Source organism: Carica papaya, chromosome 7, assembly GCF_054855325.1.
Source record: "Carica papaya isolate Zhongbai chromosome 7, ASM5485532v1, whole genome shotgun sequence".
Classification (NCBI taxonomy): domain Eukaryota; kingdom Viridiplantae; phylum Streptophyta; class Magnoliopsida; order Brassicales; family Caricaceae; genus Carica; species Carica papaya.
This window is the reverse complement of record NC_142315.1, coordinates 2,051,213-2,069,456: the sequence shown is the minus strand read 5'-3', so window position 1 is coordinate 2,069,456 and position 18,244 is coordinate 2,051,213. Positions and strand designations below refer to the sequence as shown.

General features: G+C 31.4%; 1 protein-coding gene across 4 annotated transcripts; it reads left to right on the top strand.

The window, feature by feature from the left end:
• The first annotated feature begins 1,046 nt into the window (after positions 1–1,046).
• Positions 1,047–11,696, top strand: LOC110817790 (F-box protein At4g22280-like). Of its 4 annotated transcripts, XM_022046478.2 has the most exons (8): positions 1,048–1,417; positions 1,687–1,742; positions 3,045–3,248; positions 5,260–5,412; positions 9,016–9,978; positions 10,117–10,284; positions 10,433–10,738; positions 11,336–11,696. In XM_022046478.2, exons 5-7 carry the CDS (start codon positions 9,043–9,045, stop codon positions 10,712–10,714), a joined length of 1,386 nt encoding a protein of 461 aa, XP_021902170.1. In that variant the 5' UTR covers positions 1,048–1,417; positions 1,687–1,742; positions 3,045–3,248; positions 5,260–5,412; positions 9,016–9,042; the 3' UTR covers positions 10,715–10,738; positions 11,336–11,696. The 4 variants fall into 4 exon arrangements, with proteins under 4 accessions (XP_088063480.1, XP_021902170.1, XP_021902169.1 ...); XM_022046477.2 differs by lacking the exon at positions 5,260–5,412; XM_088207354.1 differs by lacking the exons at positions 5,260–5,412; positions 11,336–11,696 and having other exon boundaries at positions 1,047–1,417; positions 10,433–10,735.
• The last annotated feature ends 6,548 nt before the right edge of the window (positions 11,697–18,244 follow it).

Sequence of the window (18,244 nt, the reverse complement as noted above, 5' to 3'; positions counted from 1 at the left end):
CTTCACCGTTGTTGACTTATCATCGAACGGTCAGAGTTAGGGTATCTCCTTTTTTGTGATAATCTGAAAATTCAACGGTGGATGCAGATACATTACTAATTGGAATATCTAATATGTTCAGTCTCGAAAAATATATACATATTAGACGGGAAATTGAAAACATTTTTTTATTTTTTATTTTTTATTTTTTAAATATGAAAATAGCATATATAATAATTATCCTTAAAAATTTAAATGTAAAAATAAAATTAAAATTTCAGTAAACTTCACATAGAACAAATAAATTTTAAATATAAAAATAAAAATTAACATAATTAGTACATAAAATTTTAGTTGTTTACATAACTTAATTTTAATTTAATAAAATTTTATTATACTTTAGTAAAAAATTATTTATAAAAATTTAGTTAAAATAATTATATTTATTTATTTAAATTCTTAAAATATAAAAATATATTTTCATTTTTAGTTGATTGCAAATACATATACATAATAATTAGTTAGTTAAAATTTTAGTTTATTACAAAATTTTTATAAGTAATTATTTTATAAGTTTTTAATAATTTATTTATTTTTAACACGGTAATGCATATAATAGTTATTTATTTAATTTTTTAAATATAAAATAATATTTAAATATATTAAAATAAATGATATTTGTTTATTTATTTAATATAATAATATGTAATTAAAAATTATATAATGAATAATTTTAAATATAAAAATAAAATTAATATCATAATATTTTTTAATTAATTTTAATTAAACTATATATTTCAAAATTATACATTATCTAAATTTCTGACTACTTATTTTCTTCTAAACAGGTCATTCATTATATAGATTTCATTTAAAATATTAAGATACATTTAAATTTTTATTAGAAAGTTTTCATTTTTATATATAATTAAAAGTTAATGTAAAACCATATTTTATGTATAGCGCATAGTATAAATTTAATATTAAATTAATAAATATTTAGTATAGTATTATTTTATATAAAATTAATTATTAAGGAAAAGAGATTTAGATCGGTTTCAGGGGCCGTACCCAAATGAAACACAATCGGGTCGGGCTCATTTGCAGGGAGAGGAGTGAGGCTGTTCGGCGAGTCAATGGTAATATATATTCATCTTGTCGGTTTCTTAGGTTGAGAGGAGGAGTATGTCAATTCGTCGTTAACTACGAGGGTTTGAACGAGACGCTTCGAAGCCGCCAAATAGATTGAGAGAAGTCTACAAGCTGTGGTTTTTCACAGAAGCTTACCAGAGAGATGGAGGCTAGGAAATGTGTTGCAAAACAGCCTGAGAAAGACGACGACGACGACGAAGATGAAGGAAGCGTCATAAAAGATGCAGTGCCTCAGTCGAGTCAGTAATTAACCAAATTAATCTGTGATATTTAACATGTTTCTTGGGTGAGTCTCCTTTTAATCTTTTATCACTATGTCTTTGCATTGAGGAAAAAAAGAAAACAGTTCTGATATTTCAGTTCAATCATTGGTTGTTTAGGTCAAGCCATGAACTTGACTCGAAAAATGATGCGGGTGACTTTATTTAGAATCTGGGTCTATTTGGATTAATCGTGAATTTTGTTTAAATTATTTGGGTTTGTTAAATGTGATTGATTGGATTTTTGAACCTAGTTTCTTGTATTTACATCTAAATATATGTTCGACTCTATCAGGTCAAGAGCTCTTGGGCAGTGAGGGGAATACAGATGGATACTGGAACTAAATTCTCGTAAGTTTCATGGTAGTTCTCTGGTTATCATTTTCAGTTATATACCATAAGCAAACTAGTAAACCGATTTTAAAAACTAATTTATCGATATTGTGGTTATAATTGGTTTGTGTAGGAGAATCTATGGCAGATTGTGACATTTATTTATTGTAAGCGCAATAATGTTAGTTTTTACATTAACAGCTTTTTAGGTTTATATACTACTTGATGCAGTTCTTGGAATCTGGCCTGATTTGTTAACATTCGCTGTGATGACTGCATGGACATTTCCGCTGTTTAAAACTTGGGCTTTGGTTTAGTCACATTTTGCATTGACCTATATACATTGAGGGAATTCATTCATTTATGAACAAATAGATTAATTTAAAAGTGCTATACCTTAACCATGACCATGCACCGTTGATCTAACTCCGCACTGGTGGGATGTGAAGTCTTCAGTTATGAATGGTTCATCAAATTTCTCGCATCCATTACTCTTCAAAATCTCAAAGAGTTATGTCTTATGCATATCATTTTGACTAATACTGATTGGACAAGAATTTGGTTGATCCTGTCCGGTGCTGAAAAATATGCATGTATGGTAATCTGATCTTTCCCCAGCTAAGTTTCTAAATATTTCTATCCTCAAAATGAAATTTCATCCTATCATTATCATTGGCTAAATGATTGAGACCAAACTTCATCCAGCAAGTCAACCAATTATGTTTCTTGGGAAAATTTGACAGTACTATAAGTTTAGGAACTTGTCCTCTATATATCATGCAGTTGTAAAGTTGGAGAAGGTATACTCAGTCTGTAGCTTAGGGAATCTCTGATCTCATCCAACTATCCATAAATGAATCTCTGCCCATCAATATAAATCTCTATTTTCCTTGTCATTTGCAGTACAGGATAATGTATCATCATGTTATGCTATGGCACTGCAGTTTCTTTTCTCTCAACCAACAATCATTAGATATATGTAAACTGAATGACATTTTACACCATAACAGATGCCTCCACCTGTCTGTTTGGTCAGTGGTCAACCAAGAAATGCACTCACACGTTTATAGTCCCAAAGTGCCAAAATGCATTGAATACTTTTTCATGCTTCTAACTTCCAGAACCCAAATTTACTCATGCTTGATGCACATCGACCTGCTATATTGTTTGTTGGGCCACCATGTTATTACTGAATACAAATGCTAGCTGATTTCTTAAGATTGTATAAAAATGTTTCAGCACAATTTGGAAGACATCAAGCTTGCTGGGATCCAGAATTATAAGGAATATTTTTTATAAAAGGAAGTATTTGTTTTACAGGAAGCGAAGTTGGCTTGGTGAATTTGTTCCTTGAGGACCTTCTGTTCTCCAATAGATTGTGAGCAATCTAGCCTAGAGAAGCATGTTCAAACTGATGATGGAGAGACAACCAAAATAAATGCTAAATTCGTATTTCTAAAATAACAAAGTGCTTCAAAAAAGCAGAAATGGCTCTCTCATAATTTCAGTTATGTCATAAAGGAGGTAAGTTTTTATATCCATTCTGTCCTTGAAATTAAGATCTTTATTTTTTTGCGTTGCATTGTCATCTTTGTGGTGCTTTATTTCTCTACCTTATAATATAACTAAGTTTGCCAAGGGGAAAGTTATAGAAGGAAGAGTGATAAATAATACTAATGGCAAAAACTGACCGTAATCTTATTATTCCTCGTGTTAAAAATCTTTCTCCGTCTGCCATCTTTTTCCTTGTTATAACATTAATTTTGTTCAGAAGAAAATAGGTGCATACAAATGAAGAGGCATTGAGTTTGTGAAACTCATTTACAAAAGGAAAAGTTACAAAGTAGTTAAACTATCAATAAGATCCCCAAAATTTTCTACTAATGGATGATCCTTAAACGGAAAAAAGAAGGTTTCTTCTCTTAACTTTTCAAAAGAATTACACATCCTCAAATGGCCTCTTATTTTTCTCCCTCCAAATAATCCAAATGGGAACCAGTGGAATGAGAGAGAGAAGCTTTTACTACTCTTATCACCTTGATTGTCATGCCAAGCCCAAAGCTCATCCTCTAGACTACTAGCCATGACTCGTTGCACCACCTCAAATTCAGTAACCGAACGCCATAAATGCTAGCAAAAATAACACCACAAAAGAATATGCTCTGTGGTTTCAAATTCTCTAGTCCCTGCTTCCTATGCAAAAAAGGTGGGGGGGGGGGGGGGGGGTTCTTCTTCCAAAAATGCTTCCAAAGAGGAGATAAATGGAGCTTGAAAAGAGTGGCAATATGGTGATAAAGAGACATGTTTAAACAATGATGGTAAAAATATATTTAATATACTAACAAAAAGGAAATATAATAGTGAAATAATTTAAATTTTTTTCCGAGTAACATATAAAATAAGTATGTCAAGTCTTGATATAATTCAAATAGAAACATGTTATCTCACGGTTTTAGTACCTATGAATGCATCATATCCTTGTGTTTGGGCCAAAAATTGCATTTAATTCCTATATATAGGTCCAAAGATACATTTATCCCATATTAGGCCCAAAAGAGACATTTTTCTGACAATATTAATGTTTATTTTTATGTAATTGACAAAACATTTGAAAGAAAAAAAAAGATGATGACAAGTAAATCAAGTACAGTTTTAGAATTTAAGTTAAATATCATAAAGGTCCAAGTGCTAGCTTGGCCTGGCTTCTGCTTCTGCTGTTAAAAGCAAAAGTCTTGCCAAATGCTGAAAAAAATAAGTATTTTTTTAGCTAAAGCATGAGCTGTTTTTGCCTTTGATACAGATGGAATCAGAAGCTGAAAATAAATACTTTTGATAAATAGTTTGTGTTGTAGGAGACAAATAATATTTTAAATAAATAATATTTATTAACTGTATATTTCATAAGTTAATAAACAATCTAAAACAAAAATATAATATTGATACTTTATTGATAATTTTATGTGTATTATAATTATCTAAATAATATTTATTTTAAAATAATTTAGATTATTAGAATAATTTTTAGAAAAAATAATGTTATTTAAATATTTAAAATGATTAATTTTTTGTTGTTATCTATTTTTTATTATGTCAACATTCATTATTTTATATGATAATTAACTAAATATTGTACTATTTTTATGCCAAAGACACTTTCTACAACAAGTTTTATCAAAAACTATACTCTTTTTCAGGCTATTTTTAGGTACTTTTTTGGCTCACAGTTCAATCCGCAGCTGCTTCAAATGGATCCTAAGTAAATTAATAGAATAACAAAATAGTTTATAAGCAAATCCAACATATCATTTTCTTATCACAGGCTTTATTGTACTGGCTAATTGATAAAATATTTGAAAGAAAAATAAAACGATGACAAGCAAGTTAAGTAAAAGTTTGGCATTTAAGATAATGGCATAAATGTCTAAGCCTACTAGATATCGTGACCAAAAAATAATTTTTAAGCCAACAAAACCTCTTTTCCTTGTCGCTCGTCACAGTCATACCTAACAGCCGCCGTTCTTTTTCTCTCCAACAGCAAAGAAATTTTCTCTGTGCTCCGACAACTTTACTCACCGGTAAAAGGTGAAAAAAAATCTACCTCTCTTTGTTGGAAGATTTGGCTTCCATTGAACCAGATAAGATAGTGCTTCTGCACTTGGCACTTCTAACTACTGAAGATTTCTTTTTGGTAGGATATAAAGGTTTTCTCTTCAATTTCGTTATGTTGTATGTTTGTCTTCAGTTTTTCTGTTTAAATTTTATATCATTTATCCATCTTGATTTGGGTTGACGGGGTTAGGGTTATCGAATTTTTTCATTCATCGACTTCCCCCCTATTTTTATGATAGATTTTATCTTATGTTTCCTAATATTGCTATCATAATTTTATATTCTATCTTGTCTATTGCTCTGGTAGAATTTTATTTTGTTGCTTACTAGTGGGCTTTACAAGTTACAGCAGTGACAAATTAACTTGTTATACTGGGAGTTGTGAATTGCTTTGATATTCTCTTACAAAATGTTCTAGATCCTCCCTTGCCTAATTAATGAGTGGAAGCATACAAGTAAGAGTTTTTTGTAGTATATAAGAACCAATTTCATGGGTTTGATGCTCAATTATGTTGGTGGTTCATTTATAAAAGGCTTCTTTTCAATAAAATTGCTTTTGCTCCGGAATGGATTGGAATCTGAACTATTGATTTCTAATCACCAATTTCTTTTCAGAAGCTTCTTTGCCAAATAATGAATGTCCTTTTTGTTATGAGAGATGCCATTGAATTTTGTCAAGCTTTATTGCACTCAGAGCTTCTTTGTTTAGCAGTCTCTGTTACATTTTTTTGTTGAGACAAATGGTGAGAAGAATGTCATATAAAAAGTAATTACTAGGGCTATATCTGCAACAAAAGAACTTCATTTGTGGAACTCATTTGGTAATCCAAATTTTTTTACTAAATAATAGTCAATCGTAGATTTACATGATAAAAATTGACATCCTAGAGAATTTTAGGTGAAGAATTCATAGAATTTAGAATTCATTGTTTTAAAAATATTTGGAATTTCCTTGGAGGTCAACTTTTAACATCTTCAATAATATTTTCATCATTTTGTTGTCGAACTCAGATTTTCAAATAAATTCCAGGAATAATTCTTTTGTGCCAAATACAGTCTGAGTCTGTTATATTCTTCTTAGTGAAGAGTTTTCTTAATCCTGTCCTTATAACATCCTGCTTAAGAAATGACACAGAATTGAGAATCAACTTACTAGGGAGATTATGTGAAAATGGAAGGGCTAGGAGTAAATCTCTAAAGAAGGATATTGCAGCTATCATGAATATGGAAGCGATTTTGTGGAGACAAAAAGTTAGGGAGAAATGGTTAAAAGAAGGGGATATGAATACAAAATTTTTTCGGCGATTTTGTGGAGACAAAAAGTTAGAGAGAAATGGTTAAAAGAAGGGAATAGGAATACAAAATTTTTTCGTAGTATGGCTAATTTCAGAAGAAAAAATAATCATGTGGAAGAGCTCTATTTTAATGGGGAGGCTGTCAAGGGGAATGAAGCAATGAGGCAGAGATCAAAGCTGTTTTTCCAGCAACTGTACAAAGATGAAGATGGCAGAAGGCTGATGACCGTGTGTATTGAGATTTTGTAAACTATATATTGGAGAGGATCAGTTTTGGATGTAAATGGAGGAAATGAGTCATGAATTACATTTCTACAACTTCGTTTGCTGTCATGGTAAATAGGGGTCTGTCGACTTTCTTTAAGGCTTCAAGAAGTCTACGCCAAGGTGATCCGTTGTCGCCTTGACTGTTCCTCACGGTAATGGAAGCTTTTAGTAGGTTGATGGATAGGGCCGGTGACTTGAATTTGCTAAAGGGTATCGCGATGGGGAGCGGGGATACAAGGGTGAGGGTGTTGCACTTATTTTTTGCGGATGATGCACTAATTTTTTGTGAGCCGGATGTGAATGCCTTGCTGCAGTTGAGATGTATTTTTCTTTGTTTTCAAATGGTGTCCGGGCTTAAAATCAATATGAGGAAGACAGAATTGGTAAGAATAGGTGAAAGAGGGGATGGAAGGAGTTTAGCTAGGGTGTCGGTTTGCAAGGTCTCTACTTTACCTATTAAATATCTTGGTTTACCACTTGGGGCTAAATTCAAAGATTTAAATACTTGGGAGTTTATTGTGGAATTGTTTGAAAAAAAGTTGACGGGATGGAAGAGGAATTTCCAATTGAAAGAGGGTAGACTCACGTTGATTAAGCGTACCCTTGTGAACTTAACGGTATATTACCTTTCCATTTTAACCATTCCGGCCAGTATAGCAGTTAAACTTGAAAATATCCAATGTAGGTTCCTTTGGGGGGAAGAGGAGGGATATAGAAAATATCATTTAGTGAGGTGGGAAGAGGTGAAGAAACCTGTTAGTGAGGGGGGCCTTGGTTTAAGATCTATTAGAGAGATAAACCTTGCACTCCAAGGGAAGTGGCTGTGGCGGAAGGTGGTGCAGGCGAGATGGGGTGATTGGTAGAGGAAGAGAGGAAGGAGGGGAAGGTTTAGACCACGTGGTATGAGTTTGTGGAAGAAAATTAGGGATGACAGTAAGGTTTTCGAGGGCTGTGTGGATTGGCAGGTGGGAAATGGAGAGGAGGTTTGGTCTGGCAGGATGAATGGGTGGGTTACTTCAAGTTAAAAGATTGGTTTCCTAGAATTTGGCCGAAGATAAAGATAAAAGGCTGTGGAAAACTGGACGTCAAGAGGGGTTTCTTGGTAAAATCTTTCTATAATTTTATACACAAGAGAGAGAGCAGAAATAGCATGACAGCATCTTTTAAGCAAATTTGGAAGACTAAAGTTCCACTTAGAATGACATTTTTTGCTTGGGAAGCTGCTAAAGAATGCATATTGACTCTTGACATTTTAAAGAGGAAAGGTAATACTGTGGTTAATAGATGCTACTTATGTAAAGCTAATGAGGAATCATGTAATCACCTCTTGCTGGGATGCCCAATGACCTACAGCATCTGGTCTACTGTGTTCGGGCTTATGGGGTTGAATTAGGTCATGACAGGTAGTGTAAGTAATAAACTATGGTCATGACAGGTAGTGTTCGAGCTTATGGGATTGAATTGGGTCATGACAGGTAGTGTAAGTAATAAACTATTGGCATGGATAGGGTTTTGTAAAAAGAAAGGGGATTTGTTTCTTCTTCCACTTACCATTTTTTGGGTGATTTAGAAGGAAAGAAATGTGAGAGCTTTTGAGGGTATAGAAACTAACTTTCTAAACATTAAGGATAGATGGATGCATACTTTTGATTCTATTTTATTAGGTCATAATATTAATGATTGGGAAGATATTGGTTTAGTCATGAACCACTTGATTGATATGTAATTATTTTGTATATGGGTGGTATCTCCTTGGTACTTATATGCATAATAATACTTGTATTTCAAAAAAAAAAAAAAAAGAATCAACTTACTAGCATAACATTATTTGTCTCTAATGTTTTACTGTCTCCCTCTCTCTTTATCTAATCCTATGAGAATCTGGAAGAGAGGGTCAAACAAGCACCTGTTTACCCATAAATGTATTGATTTCAAAGAAAAGGATTTCATATTGCAAATGCTACAACTTTATTGTTCCATGCTGCACATTTATTTTTTACTAGAGACATGAAAGATTCATCCTTTAGCTTTAGTGTCATATGAAAATTTCTTGTTATTATATCACTGGAATAGTTTATCCTGCTAATGAGGTTTTGGTTTTTGACATGTCTAAATCATAGGAAAAGTGGGCTTCATTTCTTAAGCAAATGTCAAGAAAGCAAATGAGGCACTCATCTCTTCAGGAGGAAAGTGCAAAGGAAGAACGTGAAGACAGACTAAGCAGTTTACCTGAAGATCTTTGCAAGCATATTCTCTGTATGCTACCCATACAAGATGCAATTAGAACATGCATTTTGTCCAAAAAGTGGAGATATACTTATCAGTCTCTTCAGAATCTTGTATTTGATTCCTCACAATTTACTGATGCTGAAAGTAGACCTGATCATTTTGTGGAATTCATAGACCAGTTACTCTTGCACCATGATGACTCAGATATACCAGTCATCAAATTTAAATTATGGAGTGAAATAGCACGCTATAAATTAAAGACGAAATGGATTGATTTTGCTTTGAAGCATAATGTTGAAGATCTTGTTATTGAAGCTCGTGTTGCTGAACCAAAAGGGTTTAGCCCCTGTATCTTTTCCTCGACAACATTGAAAAGATTTACTTTCGTCGTCGGCTTCTATATTCTCAAACGGCCAACATCCGTTTATCTTCCTAGTCTTAAAGAATTGCGACTTGGGGGTGTCATTTTCATTGATGGTGATCTGACAAGGGAATTGTTCTCATCGTGTCCGATGCTGGAATATGTGCATTTATTAAATTGCGATATGTTTCGTCTAAAGGTTCTAACTGTTTCTGCTCTCAGACTCAAGTATTTTCATATAGACTATTGTCGTGGGCTCCAAACAATTGAGATGAATCTTCATACCCCTAGTCTTATATCACTTATATGGAGGGGAAATCTTGCACAAATCTATCATATAAGGGGTGGCCCATCTGTTCATTATGCAGATATTCAAGTTGGAGACATTTACAGAAGCCAAACGAGTATAGATGTTCTCAGTCAAACTACTTTTAATTTGCTTAATGAACTCTGTCGTGTTACTGTACTAGCTGTGGATAATTTGTTCTTGGAGGTATGTGTTCTGTCGATTTCTTATACTTATTTGATTTTCCTTTATTTTGGTTAATAACTCTTGATTAATGGATAAAGATCTTCTTAGTGTTCCTTTTAAAGAATACGACTACCCTCATGATATTTTTTGGTGTTGCAGCTTCTCTTCTACAAGGCGAGTTCTCCATGGATATATGCAAATGCAATTACTTTTCACAACCTGAGCAATGTCTATATGTCTGTCTGGCCATCCAAGAAGCATATTCAGATGATTGTAATCCTCCTCAGTAGAATGCCGAATGTCCACAGCGCCCACTTTCTCATGCTTGTTAGTTCATAAACTTCAATTCTTTTTGTACTCAATGCATATTTATTAACCACTCTCGTTTAGGGACAGCACAGTCTTAAGTATTCTAAATGGAAGCTTACTATTATTATTATTTATGTACTTTTCTTAACTATATTAATATGTGTAGGCACAAGGGCACCCTTCGCATGCGTCCGCTTTGGAATGGAATGCTGAAAACCTTGAGACCATTGGGATGCCAAATCTTCTGGAATATATTTATGTTGACAAATTTGTTGGACATGAGATTGATCTTTACCTGGTGAAAGTTTTCCTTGAGAATGCAAAATCATTAGTTAAGCTGACAATCTCTACCTGTTGTAATGATATTGATGGAAAGAAGCCTGAGATTATTGAGAAGTTAATGGCACTTCCAAGAGCTTCAACAAATGTGGAAGTACTTCTCTTGTAACGTAATTTTAGTTGCTGAAAAGAGGTAATGACGTTTTTCTACTTATTTTTAACACAATCAAGAGGTTCTCATGTTTGTACTTAATGATATGCCATTGCCAATATTCGGTTGAGAAGTGGTTGGGTTAAATTTTTTTCTTGGCAATGCTATAAAGTAAACGTTACTGCTTATTGCTGGGAAGTTGTCCATTGGGAATTTGGGACTTGGTACTGAAATGCTCATGCTTTTGTCGGCAATATGACCTTACTGTTGCCTAAAAAAAAAGTCTAATTATTGTTGCCTTGAGCTTTCTATTGGTTCCTGCTATTGGTTTGTGAAACTGGAAAATGCAATGCTTGGTTGGCTTTATTTTTAATGTTTGTATCATTTTCCTGAGGAGTGGACAATCATATGTTAGCTATATTTTTAGGGACTTTTATTTTTCTCCCCTGTAGAATGCTTAACTCATAGCTGCAGTAAATGTTTTACCCAAAGGGAAACCTTTAACAAGTACAATTTTGGCGAGTATCAGATTGTTTTAAAGTCCTTTTTAGTTGTTTCGAGATTCCTAAATGAAAGAAACAAGAAAAAAGAAATGCCTCATTCTTTACTGATTTCATTTTACTGTTTCTCTGCTTGCAGGAAAAACTTAAGAGATCTCTCGTAAGGATTCCTGTTTAGAGAAGGAAGAAGATTCGCGTTTAACATTGACAGACAAACTCTTGAGTCTTGGGAGACTTACAAAAGTGAGGCTGTGAGATCCATTTGAAGAAAATAAAGAAAAAGGATGGTGTTAACTTAATAGGCCAATAATAGTTTAGCTACTTGATGAAAGCCGATGGATGCTCTGTTAGATATAAAAATGTATATTTTATAGAAACAAAGATGTGGAGCTTGTTTGTCTTTCTGTACTAATCCTTTTGGATGGAAAGTAATGTAATTGCAAAACTTTTGGAATTTAAAGTATTCATCATTGAAGGACTTTTGCTAGTTTGGAGAACGATATCTTCTGTTCCTTCTCTTATTTGCTTCGATCTATGGGAGGAAAAATTGATTGTTGGCCGAGTCTGTAAAAGAAAAACTTTTGATTGGGGAGACATTTGTAAGAAAAATTTTAATTCTTAATTGTCGATGGTTAATGAAAGTTGAACATCCTGAAAAATAAATTATATGTTCGATATTGTTTAATTTTTAAATTTTCAATTGATCAACTAAATCTAATTGATTTTAACGAACAACATGTCAATTTCTCTGCTTATATCATTGCACAACATCTTATTGAAGAAAAGTAATTGATCATAAATTTTGCTTTGTTAATGACTTAAAAAATTGTGTATTACCCTTTTTCTCTTTAGATGTAATTTAGTTTTATTACAATAATTTAAAGAATTTCCGCCATGAGTTTGCTCTACTATTTTATTATTATGTTGGACATGAGATTGATCTTTATCGGGCGAAAATTTTCCTTAATAATGCAAAAGCTTTGGTAAAATTGACCATCTCTACTTTTTGGAATAGTACTGAAGGTGATGATGGAAAGAAGTATAAGATTATTGAGAAGTTATCAGCATTTTCGAGAGTTTTAGCAAAAGTAGAAGTACTTCTCTTCTAACTAAATTCCATTGCTGAGAGGAGCTAATAACATTTGTGCTATTTATTTTTCAATCAAGGGGTTCCCATGTTTGTACTCGAATTTCTTATGTTTGTATTTAGATTAATGAAATGCCCTTGCCATTATTGGGTTGAGAGTTGGGTGGGTTAAATTCTTATTCTCATCAATGCTATAAAGCAAACAAATCTTTTTTTTTTTGGTAAAAACTATTAAGTAAAAGTTTCTGCTTATTGATGGGAAATGGGGGTCTCAGTACTGAAATACTCATGCTTTTGTTAGGTAACATTAACTGATTCTTGCTTTAAAAGATTAAAAAAGATATCTAATTATTATTGCCTTCAGCCAACTTTTGGTTCCTGTTGTTGGTTTGTAGAAGAAAAATAAAATGCACAGTTGAATATATTTCCAATATTTCAATCAATTCCTCTTCATTAGATGTTCATATTTTCTGTTGGCAATATTGTAAATATTTTTTATTATTGTCGTCGATGGAATGTTTCGGTGCAATTCCACGTAGCACTTAACAAGTTAAATTATGATATGCGTGAGATTGTTTCATGGTCCCTTCTCATTTCAAGGTTTCAATAAGAGCGACGAATATTTTTACAAAAGAAAAATAAATAGTTCATGGTCAATGGCTTTCATCTATGTTTTTTACCGGTTTGTGAGAAAATCCAACAAATCTTAGAAGGGTTTCTATAAGTTAGAATCAAGAAAATTGACATTTGACATTGAATAAATAACAGTATGAGAATATAATCTTCCCTAGCGACTAACTCTAAATCTTTCAACCTTCAAAAAAAAGAATTTTTCATCTTATCATTATAACTGGCTAAGTAATTAAGAACAATCTTCATACTGCAAGTCCTAAATACTTGTCTTCAGGAAAAAATTTCAAGATACAAGTTTAGGAACTTGTCTTCTATGTATCATACGGTTGTTCAAGTTGGAAAAACATACAATCATATTGCTTAGAAAATCTTTTATATCATTAAATTATCTGTAAACAATGATTTGTGATAGTATAATCTTTGGCCATCCCATATAAAATTCTCTATTTTTGTTGTTTTTTGTATTATGAAATTGTGTATTATCATATTATGCTCGGTGCTGCAGTTTCTCTTCTATAAATGCAACAATCCTTTGACACATACAAATTGAATTATATTTTTATACTGTAACAGATGTTTCTGCTTGTCTGTTTGGTCATCTCTCAACTAAGAAAAATATATCAAAATATATATATTTATATATATGCAAGCTAATTTTTTAAGATTGTATGTAAATGTCCAGAAACAATTTTGAAAACATCACGATTGTTATGATCCTTAGTTTTAAGAAATACTTTTTGTAGAAGAGTTTGATGTGGTGACTTTTGTGAAATCTCTAATTTTCACTTTCTTGGTATTAATTGTTATGGTGGAGGTGAGTTACTAGAATGCCAGATACTTTATAAGATAAGTTTACTATAAAGTAAGAAATGGAGTTTTGACGAAAATAACGAAATTAATTAAGATATATCTATTACATAGAAAATCATGTACTTTAACATATTTCTTAAATTTGAACTAATATTTTTTTTTTAAATAACATTGAACTGATATTTTCAATTACGATTTTTAGATCCTATGCCTTTTAATTACTTGAAGATAGAACTGACGCTTAATATTCGGTGTAATTCACCATAAAATACTCCCACATGCTTTGGAAATGTGAAATTAATGTCAACAACAAAACCAAACTCATTGTTTCATTATTTTGTCCTCTCATCTAGAGTTGGCACACCTTTTTTTTTCCCTCAAATAATACATTTACATCTTATTTTGATAAATTTTAGTGATAAATAATTAATGTATGACAATGACAGTGATTGGATGACAATGACACATGATGGGAATGAATTTTTTTTTTTTAATATTTGGACGATTGTGTATTAATGTATGTTAATGACGACTGTTTGTTTGAATGATAAAATAGTATATTTATATTTTTAGTCAAATTATTAATTTATCTCTATTTAATATATGTAATAGTAAATGATATATAAGAAGTATATAATAAAAAAAATAAATAAATTATATAAGAATATAATTAAATTTGTATTTAAATAAATAATTATTACACATAATCAAATTAAACTTTTATATTTAATAAAATAAATAATTGTTATTTATATTATTACATTAATTTAATTTTAATATATATTAAAAATAAATGATTGTAATTAAATATTATTATATTAAATCTAAAATTATTTTAATAAATAAAAAATTAAAATGTGTTTGAGATAATCGCATATCATGAGTTAATTTGATGAAATGAGAAGAGAAATATGGGGTTTATTTGAGGATATAACTAGAATTAAATATATTTTATGAAGGTATAACGGGAAAAAAAAATATTACATGCCGATCACATACCACCGATTCGGTGGTTTTAAAATTTATCACAAATTTGTCAATCATATACCGTTTGTTACCATTTCATCTGATTGGAAGTTAAAACAAATATGATTTTTTTAGTGGAATACCATATATTAATTAATTACCATTTACTACGATCAAAATAGAGTGTTAATGTTGCTCCAAAAAAATCATATCTCTCTCTAGGCCCACCCTAATTACAAAACCAATCACATTTTCTTCTTCAATTCAGCTATCAGAAAACCATACCTTTAACATTGTTCCATTACTTTCTCCCATGCCAGCCTCATCTACATCCTTAATCTGGCTTACATTCTCTAATAGAAAAATTGATATGCTTTTTAGCAAATTATTTCTCTTCTCTGTTTCTTTTGTTATTGTATTTGCATTACCCAACTAATTACTCTTTACAGATCCTTCACAACAAAACATAATTTTATGGTGAACCTTTAATGAATAGCCTACACTATGTTTTTTGATATATCACATTCATGTACATAGAAACTATGCAATTTTTAAAGTTTATATAAGATTATCATTGATTAAGCACATATCACAATCCAAGAAATAGAGAACTTAAATGAAGATGTGCTTTTTTTTTTTTATATATAAGCCTGCCCATGCCTAAAGCTCATCCCTCACCAATCCCGCAATCACCCAATTGATCCTTAGGAGACCGTACACTATAGACTAGATGTTATACATCATCAGGCAACATAGAAGAATGTGGTTACATGATTCCACATTCATCTTACATAAAAAGTAGTTATTAACCATAAATTTTTTCTTCCTCATCAGCTTAGCATTTGGTTAAAATCATCTTCTAAGGTTAAAAAAAGATGGAGAGAGGATTTTCTTATCTTATACCTTAAGTACTCAGAGACAACCAAGAGGCTTACTATTCGCTATAGTTACAAACGAAACTATAATAAACAACCTTATACCCATCTCCTGCTATCCTATCCAAATCCTTTTTAGAACCATAACTAAGTCCAAAAACTCCCATTTCATCATGTCAAATGCCTTATCAAAATCTAGTTCGAGGACCAAGCCTTTTTCGTTCTATGCGTATGTCCCACTGCTTCATTAGTTGTAAGGGACAATAATCCAATAATCTAATATCCATTATGGTACGTTTTTCTTGGATATTAGGATGATCAATATTGATTTCATACTTCTACAAATTCTCTCATTCAAGTGAAATTCCTCAAAAACTTTCATCAAATGATCTTTATAATATCCCAACATGATTGAAAAAATGCACATATAAATCTATCAGAGTCAGGAGCTTTTTTTGTGCTTATTCTTCTAATAGCTCTCCTAATCCGAGTCAGGAGCTTCCTAAGCGTTCTGCTTGAGCTACGCTCATGGGGTGCCAATGGATATCTTCTATATAAGGGTGTAGAAACACTTGGTTTGGTTAAAAAAAATTCAAAAGTAAACAAAAAAAAGCTAATTGGCACTCAATAACTGATTGAATACTGATATGCTTAAATAAGAATAACCAAAAACAAAATTGAGCTGAATATATTTTAAATTGAAAATTTGAGTAAAATACTACTTTTACTCAATTTGGTTAAAAAAATTTCAAAACAAAAAAAAAAATTGTTAAATCTTATTAACTAACCGAATCGACTGATTAAGTGAGAATGACCGAAATTGAATGAGTTTAATATATTTTAAACTGAAAAATTGAATAAAGTACTAATTTTATTTCCTTATACACAATTTATATTTTATATTTCATTTTCAAACTTTAAAATTTTAATTTCATTATCAACTGATTTCGTTTTACTAACTTGATTGCAGGAAGATTTAATAAATCTACGAATGATTCATGTATGTATAACAAAGACAATTAGTGTTTGACATTGATAAAACAATAGTTTATTTCTTTAGTCTCGTATTTTTAGATATTTTTTATCCTTTCATTTTTTCGACATCATTTATACGTATAATTATTTAATATCTAAGCGTGTTCTTTATCCTTTTATTGTTGGTTGGTAAACTAGTGTAATTAAAGTACAAATATTCTACCACTATAAAGAGAGAGAAATAAATATAATGTTTGTCTTGATAATAATTTTTTAATTAATTGAAAGAAATTTTATAATTATATTTTTTAATTTTACTTTAATTATTACCAAATTTAATCATGTTATTTCTTAAATACTAATTGATCTTTTCATGTTAATACAAAGAGTTTTTGTAACGACCCCGAAAATTTAAAAGGAAATGTATATAAAAAAAAATCTGAGTGCGGAAGCGAAATAAAAGGGTTCTGATTAATATCCCTAACACAATAACTTAAAACGTACTAATAATATCAAAGAATAAGTCATCTAAAGGAAATACTAGAAATGAAAGACTATAAAGAAAACTATAAGATATATAGGCATCTACTCGCCGTCTTCTTGCAGAATGGGTTTGGGAACCAAGTTCTCCTGATATGAAATGGTTAAGTAAGGAATGAGCTACACTAGTCCAGTAAGAACGTCACACTATATCACTGTCACAAAAGTAAAGGTTGGTAGAAAAAAACAAAAACAACCAATGAAGTACGATTTTTAAACAAATTCATTTATCAATAATCAAACTATTTACCTCAGTGAGTGTTATAAAAACGATCTATAGAAACAATAACATCATAGATATCATGAATTCATACATATTCTGTAACATAACACATGTTATACTTTTATATTTCAATCATCAAATAGCAATTGCCCTATTTTATCAGCCTACTAGTATCCATGAGGATCTATAGGGGTCTCCGCTACACGTGAACTATTCAATTTAACAAACTTAATTCCAGGGCCATCCCTATACCCTGTCCGGTATGGGCGCCAAAATAATAAACCTTAATACCTCGTTCGGTATAAGGGTGAAGCGGGTCGTCCTCATACCCCGTCTGGTATGAGCGTCAAAACATTTAAAGTCTCCATACCCCATTCGGTATGAGACAACGTTCCCGTTAGGGTTCCCTATGGACCCGATCAGTTTACTATCTCCCAGGATATCTAGTGAGGCTGTCGTCTTATCCAATTATCAATTCAATCCCATTCCTATTTATCCTTAATCTCTGTTACCCATTCAAATATGAATACTTAAACAAGCAACGTGCATCCAACAAGGCAAGCATATCTTAGATTCATATAATTAAGCAGCAGTGAAGTAAATAGTGATTCATGCATTCAAAATCATAAAATGAATAAACCAAATACCACAATGTATTTAAAACTGTAAAATAAATCAAACAGAAACTGACAGAGAAATATGTCCGATTCGGGCTCCATTAGCAACTGTAATTAATTATGCATATTTACTTAATTTGTACAAAATACAGTTTTATCATTTATTCAGACTTCAATCCCGTGATAGAAAATAGGGTGAGGGGTCCTTACCTGATTCGAAATCAAAAATATGATTTTCACTGCACCTACGGACAGTCCCTAGATTTATTGAATTTTTTTTCGAGAATTGAGACGCTCTTACGGTACCTACACACGTCCCAAA

What these genes read in the sequence shown, in the direction of transcription:
- LOC110817790 (XM_022046477.2), top strand. Translation starts at nt 9,043, where the DNA reads ATGTCAAGAAAGCAAATGAGGCACTCATCTCTTCAGGAGGAAAGTGCA. An exon ending in TGGATAATTTGTTCTTGGAG is followed by an intron (nt 9,979 to 10,116) that starts GTATGTGTTCTG and finishes TTGGTGTTGCAG; the next exon opens with CTTCTCTTCTACAAGGCGAG. An exon ending in GCGCCCACTTTCTCATGCTT is followed by an intron (nt 10,285 to 10,432) that starts GTTAGTTCATAA and finishes TAATATGTGTAG; the next exon opens with GCACAAGGGCACCCTTCGCA.